Below are 25,053 nucleotides of genomic sequence, written 5' to 3'. Positions count from 1 at the left end.
GCACAAAAAAAAAAAAGATGGGTCAAGAGGGTTCAAATTTGACCTTTTAAAATTATTTGAATCGTTATATGTATAAATATTATTTACTTTCTATTATTTTAAGTATATTTATACCGTATAAAAAATAAAATACATTATATTAATTAAAATAATTAACACATAAGTTAAATACATTAATAAACATATATTTATTTTTTTTATTAAATATAATAATATTTATATTAATATAATAAAATAATTAGATCACCTTAAGATCAGATAAATTATAAACTCGATGCACTTAAAAAATAAAAACAAATACAAATGTACTTCGGGTTCATCGTTTTGGATGAATTTCAAATTTGTTTTTTGAAGGAGTGAGCGTATTCGAGTTTGATAAAATTTACCTCGAACTCGTTCGGTTGTCATCCCCATTTTTGAAAAAAAATAAAAATTAGAATTCCACATTAAGAAGGTAAACGGAAAAAGAAAAAGAAAAAAAAAAATCAAATATAGCCCATTCCTCTAGAAAATTCCATTTCCATAAAAAATGTTTGTAAGAAAGAAATCCTCCAAAGGAGAGTAATGGTGGCCGACAATATTGTATTCTTTATGATGCCATCAAAGTGGAAATGCTTGGGAAATTTTACAGACAAGATTGACTCCAATGCACACGAAAGAAGGATAATAAGATACAAAGGTCAAGTTATTTTAGTTGGATAAATTCTTGAAATCAAATCTAAATGTGTTTCTTATTTACCTGGGGATTACACGTAACTTAGATTAGTTGATTTCTCATAGAAAATCCATTGAAAAATTTACAATTTCAAGACGTACCATGAGTAGGCGTATGAGTGTGGATAGTGTAGTAATTCTTTTATTACCCATCTACCACTACAGCTATTAAACTAAAAATATTTATGATCTTCTGCAACATAATTCCATTTTATTTCATGAACAAACCATTGAAAAAAATATATATATATATATTATCCCAGAAAACCAGACTGCAGGGTTAGTCTAAATTAACAATTGGAAGTCCAAAATAATACAGAGTAAGGTGTTGAACTCCTATCCTGTGGTGAAAATTAATTCACCAAATATGTTTTTAGCATGCATTTTCATTGACCTGTCTATTTTGCATCATGTGGCTGTAACATTCATCCATAAATAATTAAAATATTTGCAAATCAAATGGAGATATGGGTGTTTAAAAATATGTTGAAAGAAAAAACACGAAAAATAAAAATAACAATAAAAGAAGATTACAAGAATTCGATTGTTTCTTCATCAAACAACACCTTAATCCTTTTCTATGGAAGAAAAGTCATCCGATTGTTCCACTATCCTATAAATAACTAAAAAAACAATACCGCATCTCTCTTTTCTTTCTTATTGCCATATGAATGAACCTTCAAAAAAATAACATCCTCAACATCAAGTCAACAAGCTCGGAATGCTCGCGCTATGTCGCAGAAAATTGAATAACTCGAGACTTCAAATTGTTCTCTCCTATAGGAACAACAAAAACAAAAGACATTGCCCTATGAATGAACCTTTAAAAGATAACATGCTCAACCAACATTCCATTTTTGAAACGCAAGTCAACAAGCTCAGAATGCTTGAGCTATGTAGCAGAAAATTGCATAACCCAAGACTTCAAATTGTTCTCTCCTATAGGAACAACAAAAACAAAACACAAAAAACAAAAAACAAAAAAAAGTCGGATAACCAAAACAAGGCACCTGCAACAACAGTAACATTGAAGACACTTCAAACTACTTTCAGAATTTAGGTAAGATACCTAAGCATTTATCATTAACATCCAGGTTAATAAAATAAATTCACTGAAAATAGTATAAAACCCTCTTATTCTCTTAAGTTAAGCATACATATATTCTCTGAAGACATTTGAGTCCACACCCAATATATTCTTCATTGCTAAAGATTGTCTAAAAACAAATAAAACAAGATCTCCTTTCAGAAACAACTTAAAATAGTATTATCCTCTTACATTAACAAGTCTATATATACACTCAAAAGAAGTTACTGTTTTTTATCTGATAAAAAGTAAGTTTTTGTAACTTATTGAAGTTAAACCAAAACAGTTGTAATATTAATTAATATATTTCTTAAGAACATAAATATTTATGTAAAGATACAAATCAATAAAATAAATTTATTTCAAACAAACATTTTGATTGAATTCTACAAAACATTATGATTTACATTTCAAAACCAAAAACATAATGATTTAGTCAAAGATAGGAATGAATTCCATAATGAAATTCATTTATTCCAAACTAAGCTTAAATAAGTACCAGTTTTATGACAAGTTAATATATATCCAGCCAAAACCAGAAATGAAAGAATTTTTTTATTTTTTATTTTTTGGAAATGAAGGAAATTGAACAAAAACATCTATGGAAATCGAGTCATAACCCAACAAGGGAATGATCCCATGTACTTCAATGACTGCACTAAAAGTAGGAGAGGGAGCCCTTGTAAGTTGACTGGGAAAGGAGGAAAGAGATTTGCCATAATTGGTCAGCTAGGGGAAGAAAATGCTCTTGGGGGACAACTACACCAAGAAAGAAATGTCAAAACTAGAGCCCTAGCAAACTATTTCCTATTGATATACTTTTTCTTTTCAAGAACATAAATAATTGATATATATTCAGTTTATTAATATATAATTTGTATTATAATGTTAATATAACATAAGCATATAATTTGGACATATGTCATATAATACAAACAATATTTATTTTAATAATAGAGAAATGAAAATATTCCGAGCTCTCAGACCAAACATTTCAAGCTCAAGTATAAATCAACTGGTAAAATGTGCCTTTTTTATTTTAGAACTTAGGCTTCAACTATAAATTTAAATTTGACTGACTCTATTGGAACTTAGAACAAACTAAATCTGAACTATTTGCTACCAGGCTTGTCTGCTTGCCCCCCTTAAAAAGTAGTACCAAACACAGAGGAAAAATATAATTGGGTGATTTTATGGGATTTTCTCATGCCAAATAAATTTTTCATTCTGTATATAAGCAGTACCATCTTGTGCCATTTGATTAGAGTCAATTATAAAGTTTCTTTTCCAATAATAAACAAATAGTTAGAAGTGCTGAAAGAAAGAAAGAAGGCAGAAGTTAATAACCATATCCTTTTCTATAAAGACATCTGTTACTAATTTCAAGGAAACAAACAAATCTCCACAGACCAGAGACCCTAAATTGCACTGTTCTGACAAAGCTACAGAATGTGACAATGGATCCTACTTCCTACAGCAGCAAGAGTCCTTTATGGGATCAGAGAAAAAAACAAAAATTGGCATTGGCTGACTGTTAAATAATATAGAAGGTGAGCTCCAAGTTAACTTTCATAGGTTCTAAAACTATTTAAAATATGATTTCTCTTTCACATGGACGATTCATAAATTGAGATCCTTTTTCTTTTTCACATGGAAGATTCATTAATTGAAATCATTTTTCCTATTAACTAAAGAAACAGACTTCAATCACTAGAAGTTTTTGCAAACCTCAGAACTTACACAAATTACTACATGTCTTTTGACTGAACAGCGTGACAGAACAATTTCAAAGCTTAAATCATAAGTTAACAATTATGCATGTGCTTGCTAGGAATTAACAAAATTAAAAATGCACATATGTGCAAGGTTCAAAACTTTCTTGTTCCCAAAAGGGAAAATGATAATGAGCTAACTGGTACCTGATTAAATCCATCCTGATCACCAATAATCTCGACATGAACACACACCATTTTTGAAATGGTGGAATCTCTTGGCATCTCGCATTATCAATTCTCTACCAACAATTTTTGAAATGATCTTCAAGGCATTATGGCAATCACCACAAACACGAAGATTCTTAATCACACGAATGGGTGAACGCGCTGGAGAGGTCAAGAAACCTTGAGCAGAAGCAAGTCTCTCACTATGAGCAAGAAGAGCTTCTTCCTTGCTTTCCTGGTCTATGTCATGCAACACAAATCTCGTCTCTGGAATATAACCTTCTTCTTTCATTTGTTCTCTTAAACCCCTGAGTAATGCGTAGATCCGATCATTGTCAGGATGGGATGTATCTCCTGCTCGATATTCATGGACCCTGCTCCTAATTTCTAGAGGATTTTGGCTCGCCAGCTTCTTCTTCCTTTCCTCCTTTGCAAGGTCTGAAGCTTTTACTGGTACAATACCTGCCTTTGCTTGTTCATTCAAGTGGGAGGGATCTAACTGTCCAACAAGCTCTGCACATCGATCCCCAAGATCCAAGTTCCCATGAACTCTACAGAGAGTCATCAAGGCCTCCCAAACATCAACAGTTGGCTCTACAGGCATCTTTTCTATAAAATCAAATGCTTCATCAAGATGACCTGTACTTCCAAGCATGTGAACAAGACTCACATAGTGCTCCATGGCTGGGACAAGATCATAATCTTTACACATTGACTCAAAATGTAAAAAACCTTCGTCAATATCACCCAAGACAGTGCAGGCAGAGAACACACCAATAAACATTTGTCCATCAGGTTTTAGTCCTGCTTTCTTAAACCGAAGGAAGATATCAATGGCATCCTCTCCAAGGCCATTTTTAGCAAGCCCCTGTATCATTGTGTCCCAAGTTGTTAAATTGCGTTCAGGCATTTTATCAAAAACACAAAATGCATCATCAGAAGAACCGCATTTCAAATACATCTCCAAAATCTTGTTATAGATGCTGACTTTCAAAGGGGACAGTGATCTCATAACATGTTCATGAACAGCTCTTGCTTCTTGTAAAGCTTCTGCTTCTGCACATGCATTAATTAAGGATAAAAATTTGACCGATTCAACAACATCCCCCTTATTTTCTAGCAATGCCAAAAGTTTCACAGCTTCCTTGACTTTCCCTTCTTTTATAAATTCATCCAGCTCCTCAATTCCACCACTGTATTCTATTTCAGAAGTCTTAGCCTCGAAGTTCCCCTCAGCTTCGGCTTGAGGGTTAGTTGATATTTGGTATTGCACAACGGGATTGCTCTGAAAATTGTTTCTTATATTTTCTTTATAAACCCCTGTACAATTCTGATGAATTTCATTTTTATTTTCCTCAAAAGGAACCCCGTTATTATGATTATACTGGGCATCATAATGCCCACTAAAGTTACCATTTTGCCCAACTGTAGCACTGTGGTGACTTTCACTTGCAAAACTGCCGCCACAAATACCACTTGGATTTTGATACTGAAAACTGCTAAATTTCCTATTTGTTTCATCGAAAACTGAGTTCTTCATAAAATAATAATTCCCAGGATTTACCCCAGAAGGCTCATGAGTGTTTGGTCTGTGCTCAAACCCCGTGTAAGTGCTAAACCCTGGAGTAGGAATATTGGGGTCATCTGACAAATTGTCTAGGTGATGAGAATCGGTATTTTGGGAATCCGATCTTTGAACGGCAGCAATTGTGCTGAGATGTCTAAGTGACAGATTGAGGACTTTGATTGCATAAGAAGACTTCCGCGAAGAAGAACATACCCTCGCCAGAGCCATTAGAGGATAGAAAGTACCAAATCGAACTCTCTTTATGGTCATTTGTTAATGTGTGATTGCTCTGAAACTAGATCAATAGGGATTGACAGGCTCCCTTGTCAGTGGCTCTGCTTGTCACTGCCACTTTTGTCATCATATCTTATTCCTGTTAAAAGAAACAAGAATATGCAACTTAGATGCAAAACATAGCTGAGATGCGGACACCCAAGCAATATTAACAAAACAAGGTGGCAACCCAAATTAATGCTCCGTGATGGGGCACAACTTTATGGTTATGTCTGATATACAACATACACATGCATGCTAGTCTACCAAGCTGTAAAAAGCATCTTTAGCCTGTAAGGCATAACAAGTAAACAAACGTTAGATTATTAAAATAAATACAACATTATAGTTAAGATATCAAAAGATCTAACATACTACAAGAGTTCATATTAGCACAAAATCATATCATGACAAAAACCATTGGACATAGTTATGCTTTGACTGCTTAATCCTATAAGAATATGAGAAACTCCATAGCACTATAAATAGTATCTTTTCACCAAGAGCAACAAAATACAGGCTAAGATGTTTGCAACAGTTTATCCTAGAATGACTCTGAAAGACATTTTAGATGTGATAGTTCCATGTCTCTGTTTATTTCTATTTAATATTGTCAAGATATAGATATGCTAGCAAGAGATTAGGAGAATTACTTGGAAATCCTGTAAATTGAGGGATCAGGAGATTAGGTTTCCTAATAAATTAATGTTCTATTTAGGAATGAGTAGGTTTCCTAATGAGTTAGTGTCCTATTTAGAAACGAGTTAGTTTCCTATTTTTTTCTCTTGTAACCTACTATATAATACTATGTATTATCAATTCAGAAATAGAGATATTTCTTTTCTTCTCATATTTCCTCACATGATATCAGAGCTCTAAACTCTTTAATGGGAATTCTGTCTCTTTTCTCTTCAGCCTTAATTGCTGAATGATCTTCCTTTCAGCCTTCATTGCTAATCTTGTTTTTTATTTCTCCTTCTTTAATTCCGGTTTGGGCAGTCTTAATTGCTGCTGATTTCCTTCCTTCATCATGTCAACCTCCCAAACCACCGACACCGCTGCCTCCAGCAATTCAAATCCACCCGAAGAGTCCAATTCTGTTCAGAAAATTGGAGAATTGCAGAATATTTGGGCCTCCTATAGGCTCAATCGGGAAAATTATTTCAAATGGTCTCAATTTGTCCACACATACCTCTAGGGCAAAGGGAGACTTAATTACCTTCTTGGAATGAGACCGGCAAAGGATGACCCATCATTTGAAGCATCGGATGAAGAGGATTTCATGATAATATCTTGGTTATGAGATTCTATGGATCCCACGATCAGTGATACGTGTATGTTTTTAGCTACAACAAAGGAAATTTGGGATTTCATTCGTCGCACATATTCGAAGGCCCATGATGCGGCTCAAGTGTACGAGATCAAGATAAGAATTGCGGCCACTAAGCAAGGAAACAAATCTGTCACAGAATATGCAAACTTGCTGTAAAACCTGTGGCAAAAACTTGATCAATACTGCGTTTTTAAGATGAAACACCTCGAGAATGTTGTCATCTTGAAGAACTTCATTGAAAAATATTGGGTCTATGATTTTTTGGTTGGATTGAATTCTGAATTCGATCAGGTTAGGATCCAAATCCTTAGAAAGGAGGACACCCCTCCTCTAGAAGAGACAATATCATTGATTTGATCAGGTTAGGATCCAAATCCGAAGGAACGTTATGCTTCAAACACAACAAACCGTGAACGAGTCAATCCTAATAGCAAAAACAGATCATCAGAAGAAAGGAAAGGGTAATCTAACTCAACACCCTGGTAGAGAAAACCAGTGGAAGGAGAACAAGGACAATCTCTAGTGCACCTATTGCAAGAAACTGAGGCACACAAGGGAGAAGTGTTGGAAACTGAATGGTAAGCCACCAAGCCGAGAATGGGGGAATCGTGGGGGGCAACAAAGGCCTCAGACACATATGGTAGAGCAACCCAAAACTGAAGAAAATTCAACAACAAGGGGATTCAACAATGAAGAAATTGAGAAGCTGAAAAACCTGTTGGGGTCTCTTGGGAAGCCTTCTGGAACTTGTTCTCTGGCTCTTACAAGTAAACCTTCGTTCTCTTTTTGCATGAATGCGTTGGAAACATTATATACTAATCCTTGGATAAAAGATTCTGATGCCATAAATCATATAACCCCCATACCTCAACTCTTTCACACCTATACTCCATGCCCAAGTAATAGGAAAATTTTAGTGGCCAATGGCTCTTTAGCTATTATTGCAGGGTTCAAAGATATACACATCACACCTACCATTACCCTTAAAAATGTCCTCTATGTACCAAAACTATCAACCAATCTGGTTTTCATTTAAAAACTAACCCATGATCTTAAATGTTATGTCACTTTTTTCCCTTTTTATTATGTTCTTCAGGATCAACATTCGAGGAAGAGGATTGGATTTACTAAGGAAAGAAGCGGTCTATACACCTTAGATCATTAAAAAAATGGTAGAAGCAATTTGTCATTGGTTTTCTTCAATTTCACAAATAAAGATATCATTTGGCTGTATCACCTACGCCTAGGTCATCCATCTTTTAGAGTCTTAAAAGTCACGTTTTCTCATTTATTCCATGGATTAGATATGTCTGAATTTCATGGTGACACTTGTGAATTAAAAAAACATAATTGTGTTTCAGGGGCTCGTTGATTTATATCCTTAACTGATGATTGCACTCGGATTACTTGCCTCTTTCTTCTTAAACAAAAATTTGATGTTAACATTGTTATACCCAACTTCCACTCAATGGTTCAAAACCAATTTGGGGTTAAAATAAAAACCTTTAGGACAGACAATGCTAGAGACTACTTCAACCAAATTTTGTCACTTTATTTTCAATCACAGGGCATTATCCATGAATCATCATGTGTTAACACATCTCAGCAAAATGGGATAGTTGAAAAAAAAAAAACGGGCACTTACTTAACACCATCGTCCGAGCCTTACTCTTTCAAAGGAATGTTCTTAAGTCCTATTGGGAAGAGACTATTCTTACTGTCACACACCTGATAAATAAACATTTCTCATATGTATTAAACAACAAAAATCCCATAGAAATCCTTAACAATTTTTACTCTCACTTCAGAACCTCAAATGGCCTAATACTCAGAGTATTTGGGTGCATTGCCTTTGTTCATATCCACAACCAACAAAGGCAAGTTAGATCCCCAAACTATAAAATATGTTTTCCTTGGTTGCTCATCTACTCAAAAGGGATACAAGTGTTACAACCCTTCATCTAGAAAATTTTACATCTCTGTAGATGTCACATTCACAGGAAATAAACATTTTTTTCTCTAAGTCCTCTCTTTAAGGGGAGATTTCAATGATGGAAGATAGTACTTGTGAGTCCTTTCAACTAATTAAAACCCTTCACCTTCCTCAGCTTCCAGCCATGTTGTTGAATCTGAAACCTCTGACCTAATCACATATGAGCCACCCAATTCTACTATTGAACCCGTGTCACCACTTGTCCCTACCAGTGCAAGTCAAAAGTTACCAAGGCTTACTCAAGTGTATTCAAGGAGAAAAGCCGTTTGAGAACTGATACAAGTCCAAGAATCCAACCCAGATTCTGGAAATGAGATCATGTTAAGATCTTACCCACCTTTACCCACACAATGTGTTGAAACACCTGATAATCCAAAAAACGATGTAGACCTTCCCATTGTTGTGAGAAAAGGTACCAGAAAATGCACCAAACAACTGTTTTACTCACTATCTCACTATGTCTCTCTTAAGCATCTATCACCATCTGACAAAAAATTCATTATAAATTTAAACGTTATTATTATCCCTAACACTGTTTCTGAGGCATTGTCAAAAAGAGAATGCAAGGATGCTATGAGAAAAGAGATGAGTGCATTACAACAGAACAAAACATAGGAGATTGTTGATAAACCAAAAGAGAAAAACATTGTTGATTGTAAATGGATTTTCACACTGAAATACAAGGCTGATGGATCCCTTCGGAGATATAAAATAAGAGTGGTGGCCAAAAGGTATACTTAGACTTATGGGGTGGATTATGAGGAGACTTGTGCTCCACTTGCAAAAATGAATACAATGAGGATTCTATTATCATTGGCTGCCCACTTCAGGTGGCAACTACTAAAATATGATGTTAAGAATGCATTTCTCCATGGTGATTTAGATGAATAGATATACATGACTATTCCATCGGGATTTTAGGCGGACACAAGTAGCAAGGCATGCAAGCTGAAAAAGGTCCTTTATTCGTTAAAACAATCTCCTAGAACATTGTTGGGAGATTTGCAAAAGTTATGAAGGAGTCAGGATGTAAACAAAGTCAAGGTGACCACTCTCTTCATTAAACATTCAGCTGTAAGGGGAATAACTGCACTTCTAGTTTATGTGAACGACATCATAGTGACGCAAGAACTGAAGCAGAGACTAATAAAAGAATTTTAAATAAAGGAACTAGGAAAATTTAAGTATTTCTTCGGTATTGAGGTGGCATATTCCGCGCAAGGGATCTTCATATCTCAGCAAAAGCACGTGATTGATCTATGACAAAAATAGGGAAGATTTAGTGTAAACCAATCTCTACACCAATGGATCCAAACCATAAGTTGGGAGAAGCTAAAGAAGAACTAATTGTTGATAAAAGAATGTACCAAAGGTTGGTCGGAAAACTCTTATACCTTGCTCACACTTAGCCTGACATAGCATACTCAATGAACATGATTAGTCAATTCATGCACGATCCAAGAAAACCTCATCTTCAAGCTGCTTATAAAGTACTACATTACTTGAAAAGCAATCCAGGGAAAGGAATTTTGTCCAAGAAGAACGACACTCTTGCTTTAGAAGCTTACACCGATTCTGACCATTCAGGTTCCCTAATGGACAGAAGATCAACTACAGGGAATTGTACTTTTCTTGGAGGTAATTTGGTAACGTGGAGGAGCAAGAAACATAATCTGGTGGCAAGATCATCCGCAGAATCAGAGTTCAGGGCTATTGCTCAGGGATTATGTGAGCTACTCTATTTGAAGATTATTCTAGATGATTTGAGAGTCAAATGGGAATGACCTATGAAGCTCTATTGTGACAACAAGTCAGCTATTAATATTTCTCATAATCCTATACAACACGATAAGACAAATAATATCTAAATTGATAGGCATTTCATAAAAAAAAAAAAATTGGAGGAATGGTTAGTGTGTATGTCTTACGTTCCATCAGAACGTCAAGTAGCTGATGTTCTAATGAAAGGGCTGAACAGTTCGAACTTCCATGATCTTGTATTCAAGTTGGGAATGGAAGACATCTCTTCCTCAGCTTGAGGGGAGTGTCAAGATATAGATATGTTGGTGAGAGATTAGGAGAATTAATTGGAAATTCTGTAAATTGAGGGATTAGAAGGTTAGGTTTCCTAATGAGTTAGTGTCCTATTTAGGAATGAGTAGGTTTTCTGATGAGTTAGTGTTCTATTTAGAAATAAGTTAATTTTCTATTTTTTTCTCTTGTAACCTAGTATATAATACCATATATTATCAATTCAGAAATAGATGTTTTTCTTTTCTTCTCATATTTTCTCACAAATATATATACACATATATATTGTAGTGCTACTTCGTAACTAACAAGGAGATCACTTTTGCCCGAAAAAGTAGATCAAATCACAAAAATGATTGAATTTTGACATAAAAATGAAAAATCTTATTCAGTCTCAAATCACTCAGCCTGTGAACAGCTAAAGTGCTGACATAATTTATTTACAGAACAAGCTAATCTCCAAACTGACTTCATGGAGAAGGGCGAAATAGAAGTGATGAAAACTGTAGGTCTTAAACATTTTAGGATAATCTGCCTCAAAACAATCCATGGCGAAAGAGGGCTACTATCACAGTATCAATGAACTCCATAAAAAAAAAAAAAATCAACGGTACTAATCTTGCCCAAGGGCCTTACCTTGGATTTTTCTCAAGGACACCAAATAGAAAGATAACCCAAAAAATCAAAAGAAAGGAACACTAGAACAAGTAGCTTGTAACCAGTTAGAGAACATCTTGACTACTTCAAGATACTCTAGAATAGTCAAAATATAATTCTCGTATACCATAGGTACACAATCTACAACAAGATTCTTGACTCTAAATTTGCACCTCTCCCAGCAACCACCTATAATCATTTTTCTTTTTTTTGGATAGAAGGAGAAGCTTTATTGGGAACAAGAGGAAATCATTACAAAGAGAACATCAAAAAAGTTATCCAGCTGATGCAAAAAAGGACCAAAACAGATTTTTTTAAAAAAATAAAAAGTATGGTATGTATCACTAATTACAAGCGCAAAGGAGAATCCATATACAAAATTATTTATATGTAATCAAGATGTCACTAAGGTCCCGAACATCCTTCATATAATACAGATAATGACCCATAACAAAAAAACTCAGAGTCTGGAACCATTTACTTCTAACCCCATTCAAATCATCTTCCACTCTCTTAAATGCTCTTCTGTTTCTCTCTTTACACCACACAAAATATAGCAAGGGGAATGAGGCCCACATGTTTTTCCCTCCACTAATACCCTTATAAGCACGAATCTTATCCATAACAGTACTGGCTATAACCCAACTAATTCCCAAAAGCCCACATACTATGATCCATAATTTATATGCAAGTGGGCACCAAAGAAAAATATGATTACAAGACTCCTTCACCTTTATGCATAAAAAACAACCATTCACCATAACCTTTTCTCTTCTCATTACCTTGTCAATAGTAAGAATACATTCTCGTCCTGCTTCCAAGCAAAGAAAACAACTTTGGATGAGAATTCACCTTTCAGATTTGCCGGAAAGAAAAACTGGTCTCCATTAAATAATTCTTGACTAAGTAGTTATAAAAACACCTAACTGTAATAACCCCTACAAAATTAAGGCTCCAAAGCAGTTGGTCATTTCTCCCATTTAGAGATGCAGAAGATAATGAACTCACGAGAGTCTCCTATTCATCAATTTCCTAGTCATTAAGGTTTCCCATCACTTCTACATGTCATTCCCTTTACCCTCCAATGCCTCTAAATGACTCATGGACTAAGAAATCCTTGTACCGTGCAATAACAAAAATTTGAGAGAACCTATCTCTAAGTGCTCCCCTCCAAGATAAGAGTCCATCCAAAAGTCTATTCTCTCCCCATTGTCGACTCCCCATCTGATGCATTCCTAAAATTTTCCCCTTCCCATACATTTTTTCTACATCCCTTTTCCATGCGGCCTTGGCAATGCTAAGGAATATCATCCTCTATAAACCTTCACCGTAGAGTGTCGGTTTCGTTCATGAACCACCAGATCCACTTACCCTGCAACGCCTAGTTCATTTCTACAACAAATCTCAATCCCAGACCACCTTAACGCGATGGTCTTCAAGACCAAGACAAAAAAATAAAAGTAGGTAACACCAAAGAGGTAACAGATCATGTGACTATAGCACCCTAGCTCCTACAAAAGGACAGTAAGGGAAATATCAGAATATTTCCTGTGAGTCTTGACCCAAAGGAAAGCCAAAAAGAACATCTTAAAACTAAAAATAACCTAATTTACCCTTTTGGGGGTAAATTTTTCTTTAAAAAATTATGAGCTATGATGGCATAGCCACCATAGACCAAGACCTCAGCTCCACAAAACCAACTTTGGCTCAACTAAACAAGAAGACATAAACATAACATGCCATGAACATTACTGAGTAAGACTTCAAAACTTTCAATTTTGACCCAAAGCGAGCAATTTTATGACACTAACCATATGCAAACTATAAATAATATAATAATAGACTTCTAAATAATATAGTTGTTTTACATTTAATATAATCACAATTTATAATTTATTTGAGAAATTTAGTGATGACCTATTCTACATCATTCTCCTCTAGCGAGAAAACTCACCCGCGAGCTTTGAAGTGGAAAATGATGTAAAACCTTGATACTTTCCCATAAAAATTCAGCAACCTTTATGCTTAGCTGTTCTCTCCAATGCCTAAAATAATTGTTTGCTAGGAGTTAAATCATCATCCTCCGTAGGATACATAACCATCATATCTTTTTTGCACCTCCTTTTCTTTAGTCCGACATTCAAGTTATTCTTTGTTGGGCATTCATAACCCATGTGCCTGCTTTGTCCACATCTAAAGCACAACTTCCTATCCTTTAGGAGTTTTGAAATTTAATATTGATCCATTCTTCAACTCACCTTTTGATTCAAATGTATTTTTATGAGTGCATTCTACAATGTTTTTTGGGACCGAATATGTTAATGGCTGCCAGGTAAATTTATGCTATAGTGACAGGAGGTTGTCGAATTAATGCTCTTTGAATATCAACTCTTATTCCTGCCTAGAATTGCCGTGTTGCTTGACTATCATCTTCGACGAGTTCACTTTGAATCTTTAATTCTTCAAACTTCTGTGTATACTTACTGACATGTTCCCTTGGACTAAAGTATAAGCTTAGTCACATGGTTTGCCACACTGTTGGGAGGTAGATACCTTTCGTGAAGAATAGTTTTCCTCTCATTCCATGTTTCAATTGTTGATTGTCTTTTCTTTTTATGTTTTCGTCAATAGTGTACCATTGTATTTTTGCAAGTCCAACCAACTTTATCTTGGCAAATTGAACTCTTCAAGCATTTGATATACCAGTTAGAGTACTCTTCCATTGACTAAACCAATCAAGGAAGAAATAAAGATCTCTTCTTCCATCAAAATTAGAAGCTTTGACCTTTACCCTCTTGGTAATATCTCCGACGTTATCTTCAATATGCTTCTATTGGCAGCTTGTTAAACTTGTACCTTTTGAATTGGTGGACATACTTGTGTTGTGCATAAGTGTCTCGATTTTTCCAAGATTGCTTTGATAGTGTTTTACGTTGCTTCCAATTTGATATTAGTGATTATTTCATGTGTCTCAAATTTAGCATTTAACTAGTAATCATTTTGAAGCCTAATTTCTCTTTAGAAAAGTCTGGTTAAACTAGGAACTCATAGAAGAAGCCAAAACATAATAGATTATACAAGGTCTACTCGCAGTTGGCCACGTGTGGGCTTCACACATCGGCTTCCAGTCAGCAGATGGCAGTGACTGTCTAGCAGGCGGCTCAACTAAAGATGTTGATTTTAGATTGGATGCATAATGTAGAACACAATAGAGCAAAAATATAGACTCGCGAGAGGCAATGACTATGGGAGTTTGCGTCGGCAATTTTGGCAGCTTCAAGTGGAGTTTCACAATGGGGATTTGGGGTTCGGCTGATTGGGACCTTCTAGAGCTCGTGGTGGTGGTAGTGTCAACCACCTCCAACAAGTGACTCTGATACCAAGTTGATGTAAGACGAATAGGGTTTGATTTGTAAAATTAGGGAATTGGGAATTGAAAAAAAAAAAAAAACTTAGACACTACACCTAGTGTTTTTTAGACATCACCTCTAAGAAATCAAATGTATCATGCTTAAAGGTTTGATATCATCATACAATCAGAAAGCTAAGAAACACTCAAATTATTATTGAAAACTTGAATGAATAATACATAAAATAACAACCATTTATAATAATCTCTAAATATTTTTTCCTAACTAGAATTAAACTAGAAAATAATAATATGATAAAATTAAGAATACTAATTCTCATACAAATAGAAAATAATACTAATAAAAATAAAATCCTAACTCTAATAAGAATTTTTTTTTAGATAACCCAACTCTAGAAAGAATAAAATCCTAAGTTTTCTTTTTTTGTATTGAAGTAAAGGTCACAAGAGAGCAGCCCACGTACAAAATTTACATGTCAATTAGCATATTTACAATGAAACCAAAATCATTAATACCATCGAGGTTATACACAAAACAGTATAATCAAAATAATGAAACCAACTATCCTTAATAGTGCCAAAATCCATTTCTTTTCCCTAAAAGCTCGTTTGTTTTTTTTTTTTTTTCAAATGACCCAAATATTAGTTAGGAATGAATGTGAGGGATTTGTTTCTATTGCTAATTCCTTCCTAGACAAGAAGCTCAGAGATAGTCGATTCAGCCCTGACCCAAGACATACCCAAGAGACCCAAAATCTTGGACCAAAGCTTGTAAGAACAGAGCACCAGAGAAGAAGATAATTACATGATTCCAAGCTGTTTTTGTAAAGGAAACATTTGTTGATAGTGATAAAGCCTTTTTCATGAGACTGTCAAGAGTTAGTGTTGATTTTTAGAGAAAAAATATAATTTTATTTCTCACCCTTTAGATTGTTACATTTGAGTATTTATAGAATACTTATTCTACTAATAGAAAAATTTCTATTTTAGTAAACTTCTAATTACATTAAATTACCTAATTAAATAATAAAGTAATTTAAATAATAAAATAGAAAAATATCATATTTAACATTCCCCCTCAAGTTGGTGCAGAAATATATTTCATGCCCAACTTGCATACCAAGTTGCAAACTAGAATCAAATATGTTAGACAGCAGTATGGTTCGGCTCAGCCCAAAAACGGTACGAGTTCGACTCAAAAATTGGCTAAAAAAGGTTCGAACTCGGCCCAAAAACAGCTCAAATTCAGCTACAAAAACGGCTCGAACTCGGCTCAGGCAGATTTGTGCAAAGTAGAGATCGTGGCCAGAAAAGCTTCATATCGAGCGGCTCTGTGTGCGGCGAAAAAGAAACTGGTTGCTCGGTACTTTGCGTGGCTTTGCGTGCGGAGGAAGAAGAACCAGATCATGCAACTCTTTGTGTGGCTCTGCGCATGGTGGAAGAAGAAGCTGGGTTAATTGGTTTTTTTTTCTCGCACCTCTATGCGCAACTGAAGAAGAATAGATCAGGGGTTAATGCGTCTCTACGCGTGACTAAAGAAGAATTTACTCGAGGCAAACGCGACTTTGCGCGCGGTTGAAGAAGACGAATTCTGAGGATCTCTCTTCGCATGACTCTGCGCGCGGTGGAGGCCGGCTGCTCTCTTTCTTCCTCTGCTCTGGCCTCTCTTCTTCTAATCTCCCTCTCTTCTGATCTGGGTCTTTCTATTCAGACTATTTTGCTATTTTAGGATTTTAAAAAAAACTCTAAAATATTATTTTACCTCTGATACTATGTTGATTTTTGGAGAAAAAATATAATTTTACTTCTCACCCTTTAGGTTGTTACATCTGAGTATTTATAGAATATCTATTTTACTAATAGAAAATTTTCTATTTTAGTAAATTTCTAATTATATTAAATTACCTAATTAAACAATAAACTAATTTAAATAATCAAATAGAAAAATATCATATTCAATAGTTAGAATGCGTCCTTTGGCTGCCTCCCATGCAAAAAAAGATATACGGGGAGGATTACCAGCTTTCCAGAAGATTTTAGAAGGAAAGTTCCTCTGTATGTCAGCTCTGATTCCATTCCAGATGGCTGTAAAAAGATTTTACAGTAAAACGCCCATCCTTCCTTAGATTCCAACTAACTTTATCATCTTCATTTGAGAGCCGGATATTAGCCAAAGTATGAAGCATCATCTCATATATTAATCCACTTACCAATCTTGTAAATTCCTGCTAACCACCACATTCCAGTCCATAGAGCTGTCAGCACCAGCAGCCTCATTAACAAGGATATTTTTATCCCTTGTGATTGCAAAAATAAGTGAAATTCTGGATTGAAAATTTTCAGTGCCGCACCAGGTATCCTTCAAAAAATGTACCTTATTACCTTTACCAATAATCCACTTAAAGCAGTTAAGAACAGAAGTGTTGAGATTCATAATGGCTTTCCAAAGACTTAGGCCATAACTGCAATTCATTATGCTGGAGTGATCGTGAATGTCCCCACTGAACCATTTGCATTCAATGACTGATTTTCAGAGGCAGTTGTCTTCATTCCAGAATCTCCAAAATGCATTTCCCAAGAAGAGCTTTATTCAGATGACCAAGTGATCTCAGGCCCAAACCACCATCTTTGAGAGGCTTTTTGACATCATCGCATCTAAGAAGGTGATATTTCTTTTTATTGTTGTCACATCACCCCACAAAAAGTTGCATTGGATCGATTCCAGTTTTAGTTGCAACTTTGGTTGGGATATTAAGCATGGACAGAATAAAATCCTAACTTACTAAAACTATAATAATACTCCAAAATGATATAATAATAGACTCCTAAACAACATAATTGTTTCACGTTCAATATAATTATAATTTCTAATTTATTTAAGAAATCTAGTGATAACCTGCTTTGCATCACCAAGTTAAGCAGATAATACATATTTGTAGATATAAAAGAAGCCAGAGAATAAAAAAGGTAACAGGAAACATTGAAAGTTGCAGCTCAAAGCAAGAAATAATATCAGTACTAATAATGTTATATAAACTGTACCAAGTCACTAAATAAACAGCTGCAGCTAAAAATTACAAGGACTATGTAACAGTTATTTCAACAACCAGCACCCATAACTGACACATATCATCCTAAAGGAGCAGATCAAATAAAAGGACTATCTAAATGATTAAACCTCTTCTACATGTCAGCCATTCCCCTAGAAGACCTTACCAATTTCCAAAAATAAGACATAAAAAATAAAAATGCCAAGTGATGTTACACCACCATGGCTGCATATTTAATTTATTATTTTAATTTACTCTTCTTTCTACTCTCAGTAGTATTAGGATTCATTTATTTCTTTCCAATAAGTTTTCTGAATTGTTTTTGAGCATAATGTTTATGAAATATCTTGTTGGAGAAGAGTTACATTAGAGCTGCAATTACTTTCCTAGTCTCTAATTCAGGGTTGAATTGGAGCTAGAAGCATCCTTGAATGATGCATACAAACACACAATGAAACCCCTGAAGCCACACCTCGGTTAGACCCTAATAGCCAAGTAAGTATTACTTAGAAATAGGTTCCTTGAAACAAAGAAGTGTACCAACGATTGGAACGGAACTGAAATTGTCATGATTCTAAAAGATAGACCAGGTGAAAATACCCAAATAAAGTGAACTACTCGGTTTCAATAAGAATTTTACAGCTCATATCCTTTTGAGCATTTTGCCACACTGTTAGTGCTCAATTGTAAAACAACAACTTTTCATGAATAAATTAACTTAATGTAGAACCATGAACATTTACAGCAACGTACACTTATTATCAGGTTCATTCATAAGATTTTATAAAAACGAAAGAAAAAAAAAAGAAAAGTATTGAAGAAGTCAATTTTCCTTTCATGTAAGAAGCCTATAAAAGAGGGGTGCTTCAACAATTTACCCAAATGGATGCTCAACAAGGAAGAGGTGAGTGACATACCTCTATTTGGGTTCAAAAAACTCCCCAAAATCCTCAGCTTTCCCCTCTAATTTTTGTCTGCTTTGCTCAAAATCAAAACTTTAAAAGCTCCCACGGTCGCATACGTCTGCTTAGCAATGTTTGTCTTCTTCGATACTCAGTTTTTTAATCTTACTTCGTTTATTCTGCTTCTCTCAGGTACATGAAATGAGAGGCTAAACAAAATATTGAGGAGAAGGTAAGAAAAAAGAGAAAGAAGAAGAGGATAATGCAGAAAGGAAAAAATAATTAGCTTCTCTCCCCCTCCTCTATTTTCTTTATTTGAAGTTAATCTCACACACACACATATATTATTTAGTTGTATTGACCAATAGATTCCTCTATCTCCCTAATCATAGACTAATTAAAAGACAGAAGAAGAGTCCCTACCTTCTCTGTTCGTCTCTCTCTTCATCAACTCAACTGAAACCCGAAAACCAGAGGCCTGCTCGTTTCTCTCTCAGAGCCTCCTTTCAATCCATAAAAACTACTTCCGTGGTTTCTCTACCATGCTCTGGGCTGGCGGCCGGCGCTAGGAAAGAGGAAAAAGAAAAGAAAAGCTGTGCGGCATTCGGGGAAGAAGAAGATTTTGATTATAGTGTAATTGGGCTGGGTATTTTAATTTTAAGTGTAAGCGGACTGGGCTATCAAAATAGAAGGAGATTGGGCCTCAATTTTAAATTGATGTCCTTTGGTGCTGACCCTCTGCCAGACCAGACCAAAGTATTTGAATCTAATTCAATATAGAATAGATGGTTATGTCTGATTTAGTTTTGAAATGGCATTTAAACTAAAAAAAAAACGTTCATATAAATTAAATTTGAACAAAAAATCATTTTTTTTTATGTTCTGTATCACTTCAAATAGTCATGAACAAAAAAAACATAAAGAAGATGATGTTTTTGTTTATAAGTTTAGTAAAACCAATGACAGTGGTGCAGTATTGACCAGTGAAATTTGAAACTCAAATAAAATCTTTACTATGTGTGCTCCCTTCTTGATGTTGACAATGGCTATTGTCACTTAATATATGAACCACAACAACATATAAGACTAGGATAAGAATTACAAAAATGTATTATTATGAACTAGAAGTTGCAATAATACATGTATGTTGTAGCTAGTATGATCGATACAGATACAAAGAACACACAAATGAGGTTCGTTATCTTGAAATATCAAGCACTGAACTTGTAAAGAGGAAAGCATTTCAGACAAAATACATGCGAAAGATTCAATTTCTTTCCTCCCTCGTTTGCTCGTGACATCTAGTTTAATTGCTTGTACAACAAGTTCATCAATCTGTCATTTACACATGATTAAATCAAAGTTAGCTTCACAATAAGGTTACCACATATACTAGACTATGTATGTTTCCCAGAAATAACAAGGATAGAAAAATAACTCTTTGGCAATGTTCTAAAACCCATATCTAGACCATGCTAGTGAAATCAATTACACATGTTGCAACACCATACTCATTCAAGATCACCAAGTTATCATCCTTGGATCCTGGTATTGCCATCAATAAGGCCTTTCTATTGCATAGGAATGCTTTAAAATTGTTTTTGTTCTCATTCAAGAATTTTTTGTGCAAGTGCAAAATGTCCCACTGATGGCACCGCCAATGTGCTTACTGCTAAGGAAAACAGTCATGTTCTTTGAATTATTGTGACCTTGCATTAATTAGTCCATATTGACTCATTACTAGCGATTCCTTCATGATTATTAATAAAAAATACCGAATTTTAGCAAAATATTAATGTTAAGCATCACAGTATCAAGTTGTTTTAGAATTAGTTGTCGATAAACATTTTTCAAATTCTTCCAATTAAGCATTTATATTCAATATTTATACCAATATTTTTCAAGGAAGAATCCTGGAACACAATCTACGAACATCATATTATGCGTCCGAACACAGGAGAAGTTGATCGACTTTATAAAATCAAATTGCAAACTATACTTTCTATTCGGTTTTACAATTTTTCAATAATCAGACAGTATTAGAATAATAGATAGTTTTGTAATTAATGTAAATGATGTGGTTAATTTTGTAATTATATTCCCTGTATAATTTTGGGTAGATTGTGTGATACATGTTGTCTACTTGATCAATCGCATACCCTATCTGGTCATCAACAATAATACTCAATTTAAGGTGTTTGGATGTCTTTATTATATCTCAACCATTGATAATCATAGATCAAAGTTTGTTCACCGAGCCACCAAATGCCTTTTTGTCAGTCATCCTGCTCATGTAAAAAGGTTTCAGGTATATGAACTCGAAACACAGAAAATATTTGTTTCAAGGAATGTCCATTCCGTTGAAACTATTTTTCCTTTCTCTTCTACTATTGCGAGCATTTCAGATAATTTTTTTTATCCTCACTGATTTTACAGCAGAATTTGATAGTAACATAAACAGGTCTTTAAGTAGTCAAGATGGTGTGGAACATGGCAGCTCTGTTGAACCAGTTACTTCTGGTAATTATCCTTCATCTACTTCTCATTTTTTCGATAATACCAGATTTTTTTAATAAAGATATAAACCTTATTCCCATTGTTTCCACTGAACTTGTTCACTCAGAACATGTTCCCACTGTTTCCACTAAACCTGTTAACCAATATACACATAAACGGCCTACCAGAACACTCAAACAACCTACACATTTTCAGGATTATTACATGTATGGTCTCAAGCCTCGGATTAATTCTAATATATCAACTCCTCATTGCATTTCACAAGTTATTTTATACAATAAAATCAGTGAGTCATATAAGTCTTTTATCCATGCCATTTCTTAAGACTAAGAGCTTAAAACCTATAACAAAGCCATTAAGTTCGCATATTGGCAAGAAGCAATTCTTGTTGAAACTAGTGCACTAGAAAAGGACCAAACTTGGGAGTTAACCACTTTACCTCTCAATAAGAATACAATTGGGTGTAAATAGGTATATAAGATAAAAAAAAGATGGATGGTTCCACTAAAAGGTATAAAGCCAGATTTGTTGGTAAACGTTACATTTAGCAATAAGGTATTTATTACTTGGATACTTTTTTTTATTGTTAAGTTAACTACTATATGAACATTGTTAACCGTTACTGCTGTTAAAGGTTGGTTTTTACATCAACTTGTTATTAATAATGTTTTTCTATATGATGATCTACATGAGAAAGTTTATATGCAACTTCCACCCGATTTTTCTTCTACTCATAAGAATCAGGTATTTAAATTGAAGAAAAGTCTTTTTAGTTTGTAACAAGCAAGTAGGTAATGGCATTTCAAGCTCATTAATGCATTAAAAAAGAAAGGCTTTGTACATACACATTCAGATCCTTCACTATTTCTTAAGTCTACTGCTTCCTCATTAATTGCACTTGTTGCATATGTTGATGCTGTTATCTTGGCTAACAATAATATGGATGAGATTCAAATTGTCAAAGTCTATCTTCATGATGTTTTCAAAATAAAAGACCTTAGATATTTAATTTTTTTTTAGGGTTTAAAGTCGCAAGGTCTAGTAGTGGTATTAACATTTGCCAACGAAAATATATGTTGGATTTTTTACGAGATACTAGATTCTTGGGTTATAAACCAGCATTGACACCCATAATGCCTTCACATAAATTGTCTCGTAATGATGGCTCTCTTTTTGTTGACAATACTTCTTACCGACGTCTTATGCCTTCTTTGACTAGATATATGCTATGCTTTGCAGCAATTATCTCAATTCTTGGAGGCACTTACACAATTGCATTTATAAGCTGCTCATAGAGTCTTACGATATCTCAAGGTTACGCTTAGTTAAGGCTTGTTTTATCCTTCATAGAACTCTTTGTATCTAGAGGCGTTTAGTGATTCTGATTGGCTTCCTACATTGACTCTCGCAAGTCTGTTATTGGTTTTTGTATTTTTCTCGGTGATGCTCTTATTTCCTAGAAAATGAAAAAGCAACAAAGTGTCTCTCGATCGTCTTCAAAGGTCGAGTATAGGGCACTTGAAGTAATAACATGTGAATTGCAATGGTTATAGTACTTGTTACTTGATTTACATATTCCTTATCAGACAACTACTTTATACTGTGATAATTTATTGGCTATTCAAATAGCAGATAACCCAATTTTTCATGAACGGATGAAGCACATTGAAATTGGTTGTCACATTATTCGTTGAAAAATTTCTAATTAACTAATTCACTTACTTTCAATTCCTTTATCTCATTAGTTGGTATATTATTTTACGAAGTCATTTTTAGTTTCAAGTTTTTAAACAAGCCATTGGCAAGATAGGTATCCAAAATTTGTATACTTCATCTAGAGATGAGCTATTAGAATAATAGATAGTTTTAGAATTAATGTAAATGTTGGGGTGAATTTTGTAATTATATTCTCTGTATAAATAGTACAAAATTTTCATTAATACACACAAAATCATTTTCACTCCCGAATTTCTTCCTCTCGATATCTTTCTCCAGAATGCTCCTTGTGCGTTCTGTTTCACCAAAGTTCATCAAGTTCATTTCATTTGTCTCCAACTCTAAGTTGTAAACTTTAATAGACAGAAGCTCAACTTTCAATGAATATGTTAAGTAAAAAAGGAACAATAGCAATCCTCAACAAAGTTCAAGGTTCATAGGAGAAAAAGAAAAAAGAAATAATTTATAAATGGATAACCATGAACATGGATATAACTCAATTTAAAAGGCTTTCTCGCCCTAGAAAGTACCTAGCTACTTAGAGATGAGATACTAGAGTGGACAAGAAGGAGGGGGTCGAGGGCACCATTCCTTTAGCCCTAAGACTCTTTTTTTTCTCATTTTCCATAACTTTCTCAGGGGGTTTCTTCTTCGATTTTGCAGATTTAGAGAAAAATCTACCATTTCTAACATTATTTGGTAAATCTCTTAACGCCGACTATTATAATAGTTTTGTAATTAATGTAAATAAAAAAATTTACATAGAAAAGAAAGAATTCATAAAAAAATTGAAGTGTTTACACCTTGCACTGATTATTAGTAGTATTACACTTATCAGCTGTTAGCCGCGTCTCAATAGTAATGCTATAACATCTAAATACCTGTAGGTATTCATTGTTTTCTATGTGCACTCATTCTGATTTTCTGATTTCCTACCCATTTTTTGGTGTTTGTAACCGAGTTCTAACACATGTAAAATTATAAACTTAATATAAATACCAAGCACAATGATGGAGATCACGACAAGACACACATGAGTGGAGATCATCATGGCAAGGCTCACATGAGCAAAGATCACAGCAAGGCCCACATGAGCAGAGATCACATCAAGATGTACATGAATGTACATCATCACGGCAAAGCCCCAATAAACGAAAATCAAGACCTAATTCAAGATGAGTAACATCTACACAGAGATAAGCCTAAGATGGACACAACAAAAGATGGGTGTGGGCTATAAGGAAGGAGTATCATAATGCCTAATGGACCAATCACTATACTACAATCTAAGAAACTCAAGCAAGCCTGTCACATAAAGCCACTCACTTCTCTTAATCCAATGGGAGAGATGACCAATCCTTTTCTTATAAGTCATGAACAAATGACCAACTTGTCCATAAGAGTCCTAACACTTCTTCAACTCATGGAAACCGAGCACTGAGGATCCTAACTCTTCCACAAAGAGTCCTAGAAATCTTGGACATTCGGCCAAATCTTCTACAAAGAGTTCTTATTGATCACTCATCTTATCTTAGGCGATTTTTAACTAAAGAATAAGGATTTTAATCCCACAAAATCATGACCAGTTCTCAATGTCAATCTCATAAAGAATAAAAGTCTTTATCCTACAATTAGATTTCAATTCATCTACAAGCCGAAAAACTCTTCTTTATGAAAAGTTCCTGTCGAGCACTCATCCATAAGCATAGTCAGCTTCCCACACACTAAAGAGTCCATGCATTTGACTATTCTTTAATCCAAGAGTAAGTAACCTATATTATGTTATTTAGCTTGTGCAAATTATCATGTTTAAAGAATCTATGATAAACATTGTTAGTTAAAAAATATTGTTAATTTAGGAGTCCTTTTTCTATGCAGAGTCTCACGGCCTACCTCTATAAAT

At 34.5% G+C, this 25,053-nt stretch overlaps 1 protein-coding gene and 1 long non-coding RNA gene across 3 annotated transcripts; one reads left to right on the top strand and one right to left on the bottom strand.

Moving 5' to 3' along the window:
- Positions 1–1,127: 1,127 nt before the first annotated feature.
- Positions 1,128–19,518, bottom strand: MEF8S (Pentatricopeptide repeat (PPR) superfamily protein). 2 transcript variants are annotated; one of them, XM_022047238.2, is made up of 4 exons: positions 19,341–19,518; positions 18,933–19,126; positions 3,721–5,681; positions 1,128–1,491 (listed from the first exon to the last, which is right to left on the bottom strand). In XM_022047238.2, the coding sequence occupies exon 3, from the start codon at positions 5,576–5,578 to the stop codon at positions 3,740–3,742; it is 1,839 nt and encodes a 612-aa protein (XP_021902930.1). In that variant the 5' UTR covers positions 5,579–5,681; positions 18,933–19,126; positions 19,341–19,518; the 3' UTR covers positions 1,128–1,491; positions 3,721–3,739. The 2 variants fall into 2 exon arrangements, with proteins under 2 accessions (XP_021902930.1, XP_021902932.1); XM_022047240.2 differs by lacking the exon at positions 1,128–1,491 and adding an exon at positions 1,537–1,653.
- On the top strand, positions 19,108–19,716 carry LOC148266458 (uncharacterized). The gene is made up of 2 exons (XR_015818552.1): positions 19,108–19,149; positions 19,310–19,716. It is a non-coding gene; the product is annotated as an uncharacterized LOC148266458 (long non-coding RNA).
- Positions 19,717–25,053: the final 5,337 nt, after the last annotated feature.

This window comes from Carica papaya, chromosome 4, assembly GCF_054855325.1.
Source record: "Carica papaya isolate Zhongbai chromosome 4, ASM5485532v1, whole genome shotgun sequence".
Taxonomy (NCBI): Eukaryota; Viridiplantae; Streptophyta; class Magnoliopsida; order Brassicales; family Caricaceae; genus Carica; species Carica papaya.
The sequence above is the reverse complement of the archived record's forward strand: the minus strand, read 5'-3'. Positions and strand labels throughout refer to the sequence as shown.